Below are 17,492 nucleotides of genomic sequence, written 5' to 3'. Positions count from 1 at the left end.
CTGGTAGTGCGGCGACCAGAACTGGACGCAGTACTCCAAATGCGGCCTAACCAGCGTTCTATACAGCTGCATCATCAGACTCCAGCTTTTATACTCTATACCCCGTCCTATAAAGGCAAGCATACCATATGCCTTCTTCACCACCTTCTCCACCTGTGTTGCCACCTTCAAGGATTTGTGGACTTGCACACCTAGGTCCCTCTGTGTTTCTATACTCCTGATGACTCTGCCATTTATTGCATAACTCCTCCCTACATTATTTCTTCCAAAATGCATCACTTCGCATTTATCCGGATTAAATTCCATCTGCCACCTCTCCGCCCAATTTTCCAGCCTATCTATATCCTGCTGTATTGCCCGACAATGCTCTTCGCTATCCGCAATTCCAGCCATCTTTGTGTCATCCGCAAACTTGCTGATTACACCAGTTACACCTTCTTCCAAATCATTTATATATATCACAAATAGCAGAGGTTCCAGTACAGAGCCCTGTGGAACACCACTGGTCACAGACCTCCAGCCGGAAAAAGACCCTTCGACCACTACCCTCTGTCTCCTATGGCCAAGCCAGTTCTCCACCCATCGAGCCACTTCTCCTTGTATCCCATGAGCCTTAACCTTCTTAACCAACCTGCCATGTGGGACTTTGTCAAATGCCTTACTGAAATCCATATAGACGACATCCACGGCCCTTCCTTCATCAACCGTTTTTGTCACTTCCTCAAAAAACTCCACCAAATTTGTAAGGCACGACCTCCCTCTTACAAAACCATGCTGTCTGTCACTAATGAGATTGTTCCGTTCTAAATGCACATACATCCTGTCTCTAAGAATCCTCTCCAACAACTTCCCTACCACGGACGTCAAGCTCACCGGCCTATAATTTCCTGGGTTATCCCTGCTACCCTTCTTAAACAACGGGACCACATTCGCTATCCTCCAATCCTCAGGGACCTCACCCGTGTCCAAAGAAGCGACAAAGATTTCCGTCAGAGGCCCAGCAATTTCCTCTCTCGTCTCCCTGAGCAGTCGAGGATAGATGCCATCAGGCCCTGGGGCTTTGTCAGTTTTAATGTTCCCTAAAAAACCTAACACTTCCTCTCTCGTAATGGAGATTTTCTCTAACGGGTCAACACCTCCCTCCGAGACACTCCCGGTTAACACGCCCCTCTCCTTCGTGAATACCGATGCAAAGTATTCATTTAGGATCTCCCCTATTCCCTTGGGTTCTAAGCATAATTCCCCTCCTTTGTCCCTGAGAGGTCCGATTTTCTCCCTGACAACTCTTTTGTTCCTAACGTATGAATAGAATGCCTTAGGATTCTCCTTAATCCTGCCTGCCAAGAACATCTCGTGCCCTCTTTTTGCCCTTCTAACTCCCCGTTTGAGATCTTTCCTACTCTCTCTGTATTCCTCCAGAGCTCCATCTTTTTTCAGTTGCCTGGACTTAACGTACGCCTCCCTTTTCATTTTAATCAGATCCTCAATTTCCCTGGTTATCCACGGCTCTCGAATCCTACCTTTCCTATCTTTCCTTTTTACAGGCACATGCCTATCCTGCAGCCTTATCAATAGTTCCTTAAAAGACTCCCACATGCCAGACGCGGACTTACCCTCGAACATCCTCTCCCAATCAACATCCACCAATTCCTGCCTAATCCGGCTATAGTCAGCCTTCCCCCAATTTAGCACCCTGCCCGTAGGACAGCACTCATCCTTGTCCATTACTATCCTAAAGTTAACAGAGTTGTGGTCACTATTTGCCACATGTTCCCCTACCGAAACTTTGACGACCTGACCGGGCTCATTTCCCAGAACTAGGTCCAGTATAGCCCCCTCTCTAGTCGGGCTATCTACATACTGTTCCAAAGAACCTTCCAGTACGCATTTTACAAATTCCTCCCCGTCCGGTCCCCCAGCTCTAAGCACTTTCCAGTCTGTGCCAGGGAAATTAAAGTCCCCCACTACAACAACCCTATGTTTTCTGCACCTATCCAGAATCTCCTGACATATCCTTTCCTCCACTTCCCGTGGGCTGTTGGGTGGTCTGTAGTACACCCCCAGCATAGTGACTGCACCCTTCCTGTTTCTGAGTTCCACCCACAGCGACTCAGTACATGACCCCTCTAAGTTGTCTACCCTCTGCACCGCGGTAATATGCTCCTTAACTAATATCGCTACTCCCCCACCTTTATTAGCCCCTCCTCTGTCTCGCCTAAAACACTGATACCCCGGAATATTCAGCTGCCAGTCCTGTCCTTCTTTTAACCAAGTTTCCGTCACCGCAACCACATCCAAATTCCGCACAAGCATTAAGGCCCTAAGTTCGTCTGTTTTACCCGTTACACTCCTCGCATTGAAGCAGATGCACTCCAGACCTCCAGGCCCAGTCAGGTCCTCCTCCTCCAGAGTGCTCCTCTTCTTAGCTAGCCTTGCCCTGGCCCCCAGCTCGACCCCAGCCTCAGTATTTACTGACCTCCTGTTTTGTTCCCCACCCCCCTGCCACACTAGTTTAAATCCTGCCGAAACACTCGAGCAAAACTCCCAGCCAGGATATTTGCTCCCTTCCAGTTAAGGTGTAACCCATCCTTTCAGTACAGTTGCCATCCTGACTTGAAGATTTCCCAGTTATCTATGAATTTAAAACCCTCCCTCTTGCACCAGTCCTTTAGCCACGCGTTCAACTGTAGAATCTCCCTGTTCCGAGCCTCACTTGCACTAGGCACCGGGAGCAGTCCAGAGATTGCTACACTGGAGGTCTTACTTTTTAGCCTAGCACCCAACTCCCTGAATTTCTCTCGTATGACCCCCCTGCTCTTCCTACCTACATCATTTCCCCCAATGTGTACAATCACATCCGTTTGACTACCTTCCTTTTTAAATATGCTTCCTACCCTCTCGGAGACATCCAGTACCCCGGCACCAGGGAGGCAGACTACCATCCTGGATTCTCGTTCAGTCCCACAGAAGCGCCTGTCCGTGTCTCTAACTATTACGTCCCCCACAACTATCGCTCTCCTAAACCCCTTCTTTCCCTTCCGGACCCCTGAGCCTGTCTCCGTGGAGGCGATCTGGTCCTCGTGGCTTACCCCTGGAGGGTCATCCCCTTTCACAGAATCCAAAACAATATACCTATTGTGGAGGGGGACAACCACAGGGGATCCCTCCACAGACTGCTCACTCCCTTCCCTTCTCCCATCTGTTGCCCATCCCTTTCTCTTATGGGAGACTGCCACTGGGGTGCTTTCTGGCACATCACCCTTCTGACTATTACCCCTCCTAACCGTGACCCACGTGTCTTCCTTCCGAGACCCTGGTGTCACTACCTGACTATAACTTTTATCTATGACTCTCTCATTTTCCCTAACTAAACTGAGTTCATCTAGCCTCAGCTCCAGCTCCCTTACACGATCCTTCAGGAGATGCAGTTCCACACATCTGGCACAGATATGGACTTCCGGGAGGCAAGTTGTCTCCAGGAACTCCCACATCCCACACCGAATGCAGTATACTGGCCTCCCACTCATACCAGCCATGTCCTTTTTAGTTTTGGGGATAAAACAAAAAGGGGGTGTAACCGAAGAAAAACAAACAAACGACCTTCCTCGCCGAAGCCCTGTGAGCCAAAGCCCTTTTAGCTCTCACTCTGTCCCCTGCTCACTCCGCTGCCCGCTAACGACGCTGCCCGCTCAAAGGTGCGGCCTACTTTTAAACCCTCCAAAATCTTCCCAGGCTGCTGCTGGGCCTATTTCCTGTTTAGAAAAAAAAAAACTCCGATTTTTTTAACTAATTGAACTGAAAAATAATTAAATAAATTAATTACTCTACTGCAGCCCGAGCAGCACTCCCACAGTGAGACACCAGTAATGAATGATGGAGCAGGCTCGAAGGGCCAAATGGCCTCCTTCTGCTCCTATCTATGTTTCTATGCCTTCATACTGTAATCCCACATATGTAATTTTCAGCCAAATGTTAACATGTTTGGATCAATGTTTGTGTAAATCAACTGCGCACAGAAATGCCGCACATGTGGAGCTTCACTAATCGGAATATGTCTTTTGTCTGAATTTTAATTTCTCTTATAATCAGCTCTTAAATTCTCTGCAATTCTGAATTGCCACTTGCTACCCCAAGTTATACTCCAGCTGCAGTAACTTAGTGCTGATCACAGCATAGTTGTTTATTTCTATCTTGAGATAGGGCCCACATTTGCAAAATAGAATAAAAGGGAAACAAAGGTTTCTTTAGTTTCTCAGAGATGATGATGATGTTTGATGGATTCACTGAGTCACAGAACCCCTATACTGCAGAAGGAGGCTATTTGGCCCATTGTGTTTGCTCCGACTTTCTGACAAAGTTTTTCACCCATGCCCTCACCCCTGCCCTATCACCATAACCCCACACATTTACCATGGCTAATCCATAACCTGCACATCTTGGGACACTAAGGGGCAATTTAGCATGGCCAATTCACCTAACCTGCACATCTCAGGACTGCGGGAGGAAACCGGAGCACCCGGAGAAAACCCACACAGACACAAGAAGAATGTGCAGACTCCACTCAGGCAATCACCCAAGGTCAGAATTGAACCCGGGTCCCTGGTGCCATGAGGCAGCAGTGCTAACCACTTTGCCACCATGCTGCCCTGCCACTTTGAAGTGAATGTCAGGACTGATGGACAGGTCACGCTGCCACTGTGACCAGCAACTGCTTGAGGCAGGTGCTTTGTCTTCACATATAGCACAGCAAGACACATAGCAGAGCCACTCCTATTGCAGCAAATATCCTAATCCAAATGCCGGAATAACTCACCTTAATTAACCTGTGCTATTTTTATGCATTTTATCCATTATGTTGTTTATCACATTTTTATGCAAATCAAAATACATGTTTAATGTGTACCTGAATCAATATCAACTGATTTACACTAACACGGAAGTCAAAATGATTCCTGTATTTTCCTTCAGTTTGTTCCAGTGGAGCAAGAATGGCTCTTGATTTGTGTTTTCAGATTTCTATTCCCATCACTCTTATTACTAAAGTGATCATGTCAATTTAGTGTCACTTGGTAGTGGACCGTGAGTAGCTGTGTGATAGGGATCAGCATCCATTAGGAGTTGGATTAAGGCACATTTTGCATAGAAATCCTTTCATCTGATAGATAATTTCATTCCATTAGCGTGGATTGGAGTTCTTAGAGGTGAAAGGATAATGTTCTGTTCAGCCATTCAGATTTCTGAAATATGTTTTTAATTATCTGGAGCCTAAATTTGATTGATAGCAGATTTTATACCAGAATAGTCTCCTTTCTGATTTATCCTGTGTGTGTGTTTTTTAAGCAAATTCATCCATGTCCACTTGCAACTCTCTGTAAGCACATCATGAAGATTATTTAACTCTCCTGAGATTGTATAGTACCGAGTTTCTCTTTGAAAACTGTGTGTTTATTAACTTTAACTCAAAGAGAGCTTTATCTAGATGGATGACCCTTCTTACTCCAGCATGAATTTTAAGTACTTTCATTAATAATCTCTACAAGAGACGGAGTCACAAAATATCTAACGTTACACATGCAAACTACTCAGGTCATTGTGTGCAAGTCCCATTCAACAGGGCAGTGATGCACTGTTTTCAAAGCAACCACGCTTCCTAATCTTCCATTTGGAGACTGAAAAGTGGGAAGAAGGAGTAATGGGATTTGCCTGCGTTGCTGGATTCCCACACAGAGGTTATCTTAACTGCAAGCCCTGTGTTCTCCATCAGGAACCAACTCCATCAGAACCAATGATCTTACCGGCTGTTCACGTCAGACTCCCACTGCACCGAGGTCAGAGAATTTGGCGCCCAGCCAAATCTCCATTCACTGCAAGGGGATGGGAAAATCCTGCTGGCATGAACGGTGTTGACATTCTTGCCGGAATGTTACCAGGGAAGGCTTCCATTCACTCACTGTTCAACTTTTTTGCAACCATGAGCAGCAATGCATGGTGATCTGTAACTGTTCCCATGTCTACTTCCGTCAGAGCCTCAGAATTCATTGGCCGGAATTCTCCAACCTCGCCCACAGCTGGGATTCTCCATTCCACCTGCAGTGAATGGAGTTTTGGCTGAGCGCCAAATTCTCCGTTCCTGCCGGCAGCGGTAGCAGAGCGTACAAGATCGGAGAATTATGGCCATTATCTTTTTGCTGTGTGCTCCACAGTCTTGCAATCCAAGGGCAAATTGCCTTGTAGTTGGATCAGGAGGAAGACTCAGAGCAGGGAGGTTAAAACAAGAGGCATGATTGTACATTGAGCTTCTAGAGCTGTAAGACAGAAACTAGGGGAGAGCTTCATCTGAACAGTCCCTCCCATACTGAAAGCACCAGCCACTGCTTCCTCCCATTCCATCCAAACCTAATACCCACTTAGACAGTACCATTTTTTGGTGGCACCTGTTATCATAGAAATCATAGAAACCCTACAGTGCAGAAACAGGCCATTCGGCCCATCGAGTCTGCACCAACCACAATCCCACCCAGGCCCTACTCCCATATCCCTACACATTTACCCGCTAATCCCTCTAACCTACACATCTCAGGACACTAAGGGGCAATTTTAGCATGGCCAATCAACCTAACCCACACATCTTTGGACTGTGGGAGGAAACCGGAGCACCCGGAGGAAACCCACGCAGACACAAGGAGAATGTGCAAACTCCACACAGACAGTGACCCAAGCCGGGAAACGAACCCAGGTCCCTGGAGCTGTGAAGCAGCAGTGCTAACCACTGTGCTACCATGCCGCCCAGTTATTTTACCCACTATTTCATGTTACATCATGAAAATTATGAAGACCAACAGCCAAGCTAAAGCAAAATATCTTTACTTTCAACAGATACCATTCTTGATCTCACAAATGATTATGTGACTGCCATATGTCTATAAGTATCTTGTGAAAAGCCTTAGAACCAGTCATGTATGCTCTTTTGCCTATTCTAGGGTTTCTATGATATATCTCGCAAGCAGGTAGTGTTTGGGAGTAGAAGGCTGATGAACCTCTGCTGAGGGCACTTGAGATGGAGAACTGGTGGCCTCAAGAATCTCTGGCCATTGGCAGCCTGGCTGCAGCCTGCAGTTTCGGTTAGGGATGTCTGCCTCCAACAACAGCACTGATTGGGAGGCTGGCGGGAGAGCAGGAAGGCTGCCATCCTCAGAGAGAACAGCAGGTACCTCCGCCATGGAACCAACCACATTCCCAGGTGCCCGAACCTCAGCACTCCCACCATGCTGCGTAAAAATGCAAAGAAAATGTGCTCAGTGATACGCAATGCCCTGATCTGTGCTGTACTTCAGGCTTTTCAAACCAGTGGAGATGCAGGACACTGGAACCAAGAGGGAGTCTGAGTTTCCATTCAAGCTGCCAGAGTTGGCACCAAGGCTACACTTATCTCATTGTCGGGCATATAAAAACACCCTCTGATTTATGAGGTACAGGACACTGCATGTGGTCACTCCTATTATATTTACTGATCTTTCCAGTAGGAAACCTTGCTCAATGGGTGTACTCCATGTTACCGTGACATTGCCCTATTTTTGGCCAACTTCCTGTCAAGCAACATCCTTCTGCTAGGAAATGTCGAATGATTGAATTTCTATAAACAAACTATAAACATATATCTAGTCATTAGACACTAATGTTTGCTCACTTCTTCCTCTTCGAGGCCAGTTAAATCCCACTGGTAACATAATCTCGTCTGCCGACGCATCCAGGATTCCTGGAACAAGGTTGCTGTGGAGAAAATGTTTTCAATAAAAGGTGTTAACAGTAAGTAGACAAACTGAAAATATCATCGAATCCCTGCAGTGCAGGAGGCAGCCATTTGGCCCATCGAGTTATATATTGAATATAATATTCAAGCTTAAAGTTTATTTATTAGTGTCTCAAGTAGGCTTACATTAACACTGCAATGAAGTTACTGTGAAAATCCCCTAATCACCACACTCCAGTGCCTATTTAGATACACCGAGGGAGAATTTAGCATGGCCATTGCACCTAACCAGCACGTCTTCTGGACTGTGGGGGGAAACTGAAGCACCCGGAAACCCATGCAGACACAGGGAGAATGTGCAGACTCTGCACAGACAGTCACCCAAGCTGGAAATTGAACCTGGGTCCCTGGCACTGTGAGGCAGCAGTGCTGGCCACTGTGCCACCCAAATTTCAATATTTAAAAATCAGAATTACTAATGGGAGATTATCAGGATTTAAGTTTGTGCTCTAAGCAGATGGGTGTCTAACTGACAACTACTAACCTACAGCCTTGGGCTTTGAAATCGCCTAACTGCGGTTCCTTTTTAACTAGGGCTGACTGATGATTACAACAAATGAAATATAACTTCAGAAATCTGAAGCACAAAGGGACTTGGGAGTCCTGGTTCAGGACTCTCTTAAGGTTAACATGCAGGTTCAGTCAGCAGTAAGGAAGACAAAGTCAATGTTAGCATTCATTTCTGGAGGGCTAGAATTACAAGAGCAGGGATGTACCGCTGAGGCTGTGTAAGGCTCTGGTCAGACCCCATTTGGAGCAGTTTTGGGTCCTGTATCTAAGGAAGGATGTGCTGGCCTTGGAGGGGATCCAGAGGTGGTTCACAAGAATGATCCCGGGAATGAAGGGTTCGTCATATGAGGAGGGATTGATGAGTCTGGTCTATACTCGATGGAGTTTAGAAGGATGAGGGGGGATCTTATTGATACTTACAGAATACTGAGAGGGCTAGATAGAGTGTGGAGAGGATGTTTCCACTAGTGAGAGAGACTAGAACTTGAGGGCATAATCTCAGAGTGAAGGGATGCTCCTTTAAAACTGAGATGAGGAGGGATTTATTTCTTCAGCCAGAGAGTGATGAATCTGTGGATCTCATTGCCACAGAGGGCTGTGGAGGCCAGGCCATTGAATGTCTTTAAGACAGAAATAGATAGATTCTCAGCCATGATTGAATGGTTGGGCAGACTCGATGGGCCGAATAGCCTAATTCTACTCCCATATCTTATGGTCTTATAATGCAAAGCGCTTTGAAAGGGAAGAGGAGTCTTTTTACAAAATAAGAGGCGAGCTTCCCTCACCAGGCGAAACTGGGCACAGAGATCTGAAAGCCCAATGCCTGGTGTTCCAGATTTTCTAGACATTCAAGTGAGCATCTGCAGAATCAAGAATGCCACAAATCTGACCTGACGATTCTCCAGTTGGCTTTCAATGCGAGTGGGACACCAGTCAAGCAGCAGCATCATGCACCTTCAAGGCTAATGGGCACCTTGGTTTCAAGGGTGATATGCCATGTCTTCCAAGCTAGCTGACCCAAAGGCACCTTCAGGGCAAGACGTCTTGATGGAACCGGGTGCTTGGGTTTCTTCCCACAGTCCAAAGTTGCGCGGATTAGGTGTATTGCCCCTTAGTGTCCCAAGGTGTGTAGCTTAAGGGGATTAGTGGGTAAATATGTGGAGCTTCGGGGATAGGGCCTGTGAGGGGTTCTCTGTTGGAGAGCTGGTGCAGACTAAATGAACTGAATGGCCTCTTTCTGCACTGTCGGGATATTCTAGGGATTCAATGACCTGCACGAGCAGAATATATTGGTAGATGATAGTAATGTGTCAACTAGTTTGCATTTCAGTGAACTTGGGGAGGTGGGGGGGTGTGGGAAATTGAAATTAGTTCAGAAGAGAAACTGGTATGGCTACATGTCTGGCCATGAGACTGTTAATTGCCTAACCAAATCCAAAATGTAAAGCAGAACATTCTGTGCCCAGGATTACAACAATACCCGAGGTAGAATGCAAACTGCTTGATTTCAAACCCGAAACATGACTTAACGTAATGGAATATTTGCTTTAACCAAACTGCCTTCGGACTTTCCTTCCATAAAGCTCTGGAAGCTTCTCAAGACTATCACTCCACCAGCCAAACTACAGAATAAAGAACAGTACAGCACAGGAACAGGCCCTTCGGCCTTCCAAGCCTGCGCCGATCATGTTTACCTATCTAGACTAGCTGCTTATATCCCTCTATTCCCCATTTGTTCATATGCCTATCAAGATAAGTCTTAAATGTGGCTAACGTAACTGCCTCAACCACCTCACTTGGCAGTGCATTCCAGGCCCCCACCACCCTCTGTGTAAAAAACGTCCCCCGCACATCTCCACTGAACCTTTCCCCCCTTATCTTGAACTGGTGCCCCCTTGTAATTGTCATTTCTGCCTTGGGAAAAAGCTTCCAACTGTTCACCCTATCTATACCCCTCAGCCTCTGTCTTTCCAGGGAGAACAATCCCAGTTTATTCAATCTCTCCTCATAGCTAATATCCTCCATATCAGGCAACATCCTGGTAAACCTTTTCTGTGCTCTCTCCAAAGCCTCCACATCCTTCTGGTAGTGTGGCGACCAGAATTGGACACAGTATTCCAAATGTGGCCTAACCAACATTTTATATAACTGTAACATAATTTGCCAACTTTTATACTCGATGCCCCGTCCAATGAAGGCAAGCATGCCATATGCTTTCTTCACCACCTTTTCCACCTGTGCTGCCACTTAAGGATCTGTGTACCTGTACTCCCAGGTCTCTCTGTGTGTCTATGCTCCTGATGGAGCATTTTATATTATTTTATAGCTCCAACCTGAATTGGATCGATCAAAATGCACTACCTCACATTTGTCCGGATTAAATTCCATCTGCCATTTTTCCGCCCAATTTTCCAGCAACCTATATCCCGCTGTATTCTCTGATAATCTTCATCACTATCCACAACTCCGCCAATCTTAGTATCATCCGCAAATAGATACATTCAGTAAAGCAACTGTGTCAGTCTGTGCACGCATTCTGCAGGCTACAACGGGATGAGTTTCAACTTCACTGATCTTCAGTAATTTGAAAAGAAAAAAAGGTGTGGGTGTGTATTAAGAACTCTCTCTTAAGGCTTTTACTCAATAGCAATTTAATGATAGAAATGGCTGGTTTCCTTAACAAACACACCTCCACCTCACCTACTCGGAGAATGTGTTTCGAAATCGCAGACACGCTCTCCCACAATTTCCCAATACATATATATATATGGCGGGATTTTCACAGAATACCACAGTGCAGAAGAGGCCCTTCGGCCCATCGAGTCTGCACCGACACATGAAATTCCCTGACCTGTCCACCTAATCCCACTTGCCAGCACTTGACCCCTACCCTTGAATGTTGTGATGTGCCAAGTCCTCGTCCAGGTACTCTGTAAAGGATGTGAGGCATCCCGCCTCTGCCACCCTCCCAGGCAGTGCATTCCAGACCATCACCATCCTCTGAGGAGAAAGGTTTGTCCTCAAAACAGAGGCCTTGCTGGTCCCGAAACCCTAAAATCCCACCGAGGTCAACGGATCTTTGCATGTTGCACCCGTCGCCCGCTCCGATTCCTGCGGCAGGCGGAGCAGTGAAGTTCCAGCCATATACTCTCAGCTCCAGGACATGAAAGGGCATTCCAAAAAGGAGCCATCGTGTTCTGAACCAGAAGTTGAAAATGAGCAAACATTGTTCTTACCCCAGAGAGCCATAAAGATGGAGAAAAAGACAGTAGCGGGATTGTCAAACAAATGGCTAGCACGTGCTGTGGCACAAGCAGTACTGAGGTACCAGTAGTCACACGACCTGTCACAGAGCGGGCACATGGTGAAGTTATTCTGCTCATCACACATCTCTAGACTGGAGCGATACAAAAGAGAAAGTGTATTGAAAATCAGTGCTTAATTACAAAGGTCATTTTTAATTGAATAGACAGTCTCTGTTACAGGTTGCAAATAGATAAAAAGAAAACTCTTCTCAATCTCCTCCAGTTTTATTCTCTTTTTTAAAAAAAAATATCCAATCAAAAACCAAATTGGTCCAATCAAAGTTCCTGCAATAGAAACATTACAGATCCAAGCTGACAAGACAGGCTCCCTATTTCCTGTCTTGGACTTGATCAACAAGATCCAAGCTGATTGGAGCAGGCATTACACCCTTTCCAGGGCTTGATCTGATTTTCATCTTTGCCAAAAGGCCTAGATGTTTTTTTAAAAATTGCTTCAAATGAAGCCACATTGACTTCTATCAAGTTTTATTCTCTTTATATTTCTCATTTGCTAGGCGCTATTCCTTGATTGAGAGGGTGGCTTAAAACAGCAACTCTGATTGCCTCTCAATTCCATTACAGTCACGGTAAAAGGATGATCAGGAAAGAGATGAGGGCCCCCTGAGATTTAAACAGAGGTAGAGAAATGGCGGATTGTACTAAAATTAACAGAGGCTTTAGAGAGGCTGAAGCAATCAGTTAAAAAGTATAATGACAACCCCAGAATATGCAAAAGACAAGTCAATGCAATTGTGTTATTGTGAAATGGGTAATCTTATTGTTTCATATCTATCTTGAGATACTGGGAAAACATTGGACTGCAGAAAAAAATCAAAGCTTTTTCAGCAATTTGTGCGAAGATTGCACAATGACAAGGTAGTACATTCTCACAGGAAAATAGAGCTACCCAGGTTTGGCAGACAGGTTGTTTATGCAAACACTAGATATGAAATATATTATTAATCAAGTACATAGTGCAGAAGGTTAGAGGACTCCTACTAAACTTTAATTCATGTTATCAACCTTGTTACGGTAAATTTGTACATCCATATTTATGCAAAAAGCTTCCTCTTCAAGCTATAATTACAATCTCCTGGCTGTACTGTAGTGGCTCAAATATACATCTTGTAGCTGCCTTGCCCGGGCTGCAGAAATGCAGCAATGTTCCACCCAATTCTGTTTCTCTGCAATCTTGACTAATTTTTTGTCAAATCTTTGTTCAAGTATAATGCCCTCATACATAAAACTGCAATTGGTGAGCAATTGGTAGCAGTACATGACGGAGATATCAAAAGGAGTCAGCACATTTCCAACTGGGAGTTTGCAAAGTGCTTACTGTCTGCCATACCGGGGCCTCAGTACTCTGAGCATGGCCTGAGAAATAGGCCATTAAGTACAACCAACATGAAAGGTGAATTGTCATAGAATCCCTATTATAATTGTATATGTGATTGCAAGAAATTCAGGACTAACTTCTTTACTCAGAGAGTTATGCCAATGTAGAAACTGCTAACCACATGCAGCTGTTGAAGTGAATAGCATAGGTATGTTCCAGAAGAAGCTGGGGAAGAACATGAGGGACTAGAAGGATGTGCTGAAATCAGGGAGGATGGGAGGGGTCTTGTGTGGAGCATAAAAACCTATCAGGCCAAATGGCCTCTTTCTGTGCTGCAAATACTCTGAGTCAGATTTTCCAGCTCCCTCTGCGGCATGTTTTCCAGCGGCGGGGTTAGCCAGCTATTGGCTGCCAGACCGATTGTCCAGTCCCGCGATGCTTATGGTGTTTTGCCCTCAGCGTGGGGATCGTCATCGGCAGGACAGGAAGATCCTGCTGGTGGGAAGGGCCGGAGAATTCAGCCCAATGTCATTGTATGTAATAATCCTTCCTGGTGGATACCCTAAGAGAGTATTCTCAACTTATGGAGCTGTGGGATTTTAAATCTGCACAATAGATTGCAATTGCATTATTATAATCAAATTTGCATTTCTTATTTTCAGTCATTACATAATTAATTATAATTAGCATCTCATTTTATGATTTACAATCAAATTTTACCTCGGTATATCTTTGTCTATCGTAACACAACCATAAAAAAACACTATGATCCCAACCAGTGACGCTGGCATCAACAGTTGAGTGTACAGCCCCAACCATGCAAAATACAATCCAATCTTCTCTCCAAAGTAGTTCCTAGAAAGATGAGAATGTTAAAATAATTAGAAAACAATTTAGTCTAATTAAATTACCATTAAACCTTTTGCATCTGGCTTTACAAAGGAAGAGGATGTTATCCAGGCCAAGGTGAGAGAGGAGGTACTTGCAGAATTTGCGATTGAGAAGGAGGCAGTATTAAAACACTATTGTTATTTAAAATTGATCAGATACCAGGACTGGATGAGTTGCAGCCAAAGATACTGGGGGAGGTGAAAGTGGATATGGCAGAGGCACTGGTGATAATCTTCCAGTCTTTCTTAGACACAGGGGTGGTGCTGGAGGACTGGAGAATCATGAATGTTACACCAGTGTTCAAAAAGGGGTGCAAGGATAATACCGACAGCTACAGACCAGTCAGTTTGACTCCAGTGGTAGGGAAAACTCTGTAAACTCCAGTTCAAGACAAAGCCAGTATTCATTTGGATAAGTCCATGATAACTTCGGAAAGCCAGCATGGATTCATTCAGGAAAAATCATGTTTAACTAACTAGCTGGAGTGTTTTAAGGGGGTAACAGAGAAGGTTGATCAGGGCAATGCTATTGATGGATTTTCAAAAGGCATTTGGTACAGTGCCACACAATAGACTTGTGAGCAAAATTCTAGCCCATGGAATAAAAGGGAAAGTAGACACTTGGATAAAAACATTGGTTGAGTGATAGGAAACCGAGTGATAAATAGTTGTTTTTCAGATTGGAGGAAGGTTTGTAGTGTAGTTCCCCAGGAGTCAGTGTTGGAATCCTTACTCTTTCTGGTATATATCAATGATCTAGACCGTGGTATGCAGGGAATGATTTCAAAATCCGGGTTCATAGGACGCTCAAAGCAGCGTCGCAGGTAGAGGCTGTGGTTAAGAAGGCGTATGAAATACTGGCCTTCATCAATGGAGGAATTGAGTTTAGAAATCGGGAGATAATGCTGCAGCTGTATAGGACCCTGGTCAGACCCCACCTGGAGTACTGTGCCCAGTTCTGGTCGCCCCATTACAGAAAGGATGTGGAAGCCATAGAAAGGGTGCAGAGGAGATTTCCCAGGATGTTGCTTGGATTAGGTGGCATGCCTTATGAGGATAGGTTGAGAGAGCTAGGTCTTTTCTCCTTGGAGAGGCGAAGGATGAGAGGTGACCTGATAGAGGTGTATAAGATGTTGAGGGGTATTGATAGAGTGGATTCTCAGAGGCTTTTACCCAGGGCTGAAATGGTTGCCACAAGAGGTCACAGGTTTAGGATGCTGGGGAGTAGGTACAGAGGAGATGTTAGGGGTAAGTTTTTCACTCAGAGGGTGGTGGGTGCGTGGAATCGGCTGCTGGTAGTGGTGGTGGAGGCGGATTCGATAGGGTCTTTTAAGAGACGTTTGGATAAGTTCATGGAAGTTAGTAAGATAGAGGGCTATAGGTAAGCCTAGTAGGTAGGGACATGTTCGGCGCAACTTGTGGGCCGAAGGGCCTGTTTGTGCTGTAGCTTTTCTATGTTCTATGATAAAAGATTGGAAGCATTATCAACTGTGATGAGGATAGTCTTGAACTTCAAAAGCACATAGATATATTGGTGGATTTGGGAGACAAGTGGCAGATGAATTTCCATGTAGAGAATTGAGAGGTGATTCATTTTCACAGGAATAATGGCCGGAATTTTACCGTTCTGTCCGCCACAGGAATCGGAGCGGGTGAGGGCAGACCACGGAAAGCTCCATTGACCTTGGCTGGGATTTTCTGGTTTCGGGCCGGGCAAGATTGAAAATCCCGCCCAATATGGAGTGACGGTGTAAAATAAAGGAAGAAACTTTAACGGTGTAGGAACAAAGAAACCTCGGTGTATGCGTATATAAGTCACAGGGAGTGTTGAAAGAGCAGTTAATAAAGCACATGTTACCCTCGGTTTTATAAATAGGAACATTACGTACAAGAGTAAGGCGACCATGTTGAACTTGAATAAGACACTAATTGGACCTCAGATGGAATATTGCATCCATTTCTGGCTACCATACTTGAGGAGGAAAGTGAAAGTATTGGAGAGAATACAGAAAAGATTCACAAGGTTGATTCCAGGGATAAACATCTGTAGCTATAAAGATAAATTGGAGAGGAGCAAATTACTGTGATTGGAGAGGTTGGGAAAGTTTTCCTTGAAGAAAAAGAGACCGAGAAGAGACTTGATAGAGGTATAATAGATAGGACAAGTATTGAGAAATTGTTCCCCCCAAGAGTACATCAAGAACTAGGGAGCACAGATTCAGAATAATGCGCAAAAAAGTGAAGTGATGTGAGGAATTTTTTAGTCACCCAGAGATGCACCATGGAAAGCATTCTTTCTGGTTGTATCACAACTTGGTATAACTCCTGCTCTGCCCAAGACCGCAAGAAACTACAAAAGGTTGTGAATGTAGACCAATCCATCACGCAAAACAGTCTCTCATCCAGTGACTCCATCTACACTTCTCACTACCTCAGCAAAGCAGCCAGCATAATTAAGGGCCCCACGCACCCCGGACAGTCTCTCTTCCATCTTCTTCCATCCGAAAAAAGATACAAAAGTCTGAGATCACACATCAACTGACTCAAGAACAGCTTCTTCCCTGCTGCCATCAGACTTTTGAATGGATCTACCTCGCATTAAGTTGATCTTTCTTTACATTCTAGCTATGACAGTAACACTACATTCTGCACCCTCTTGTTTCCTTCTCTATGTACAGTATACTTTGTCAGTATAGCGCGCAAGAAACAAAACTTTTCACTGTATACCAATACATGTGACAACAATAAATCAAAATCAAATCAAAGGGTGGTTGGAGTCTGGAATTAAGTTGAGAGGGTTGTGGAGACAGGCTTGATCGGGATATTCAAAAGCGAATTGGATTGCTATCTGAAAAGGAATAATAGGTAAGGTTATGGGGTAAAAACAGGGGAGTGGAACTAAGTAGAATGGTTTTTCAGAGGACCAGTGCAAGCTCAACTGGCCAAATGGCCTCTTTCTGAATTGTAAAGATCTGTGATTCAGTAAAACAGCCTGGAATAAATGCACTGATCCCCCAGTTCCAGTAAGCAACTGTGCTCAAAGAGACCACACACTGAAGGATTGCTTCCATGATGTAGCTCTATCTCTGACTCACCCACCCTTCAAGAGTGGTCTTTTGATGGGGACGTTGATCAGAGAATAGACTCAACAATTATTACATGATTGCAGCATAATTCCTGCTTTGACAAAGGGGCATCCAGACTCGAAACATCAGCTATTTTCTCTCCTGACAGATGCTCCCAGACCAGCTGAGATTTTCCAACATTTTCTCTTTTGGTTTCAGATTCTAGCGTCCGCAGTAATTTGCTTTTATTACCTGATTTTACTTGACTAACTCGAGCATACACAGCAACCAAGATCAATCAAATAACTTTTCACCTTGAGTTATCACTGAATGCATTTCAAATTTTTCAAATTATAATCCTATTTTTTATTTAAGTTAAACATATAATAATCAGAAACCACAGGTTTAAGACAGCTACACAGTTATATGGGGGAGGTGGCAGCATAATGGTAATGTCACCGGACTAGCAATCCAGAGACCCAGGCTAATGATTTCTGGACCCAGGTTCACATCCCACCACGGGACCTGGACACCCGATAGAATTTAAACTCATAAATAAATCTATTCTCAGTAATT

General features: G+C 44.8%; 1 protein-coding gene across 1 annotated transcript in view; it reads right to left on the bottom strand.

Annotated features, from left to right (window-relative positions):
• The window catches only part of LOC144507607 (anoctamin-1-like), a 145,891-nt gene that overhangs the window by 65,033 nt on the left and 63,366 nt on the right, over positions 1-17,492 (bottom strand). The window contains exons 12-14 of the mRNA XM_078234761.1: positions 13,682-13,816; positions 11,557-11,717; positions 7,688-7,770 (exon numbers count right to left, since the gene is read on the bottom strand). Coding sequence (XP_078090887.1) covers positions 7,688-7,770; positions 11,557-11,717; positions 13,682-13,816 — 379 coding nt within the window. The remainder of the gene's footprint in view (positions 1-7,687; positions 7,771-11,556; positions 11,718-13,681; positions 13,817-17,492) is intronic.

The sequence above is a fragment of the Mustelus asterias genome, chromosome 19 (genome assembly GCF_964213995.1).
Source record: "Mustelus asterias chromosome 19, sMusAst1.hap1.1, whole genome shotgun sequence".
Lineage (NCBI taxonomy): Eukaryota > Metazoa > Chordata > Chondrichthyes > Carcharhiniformes > Triakidae > Mustelus > Mustelus asterias.
This window is presented reverse-complemented; position numbering and strand designations above follow the sequence as displayed.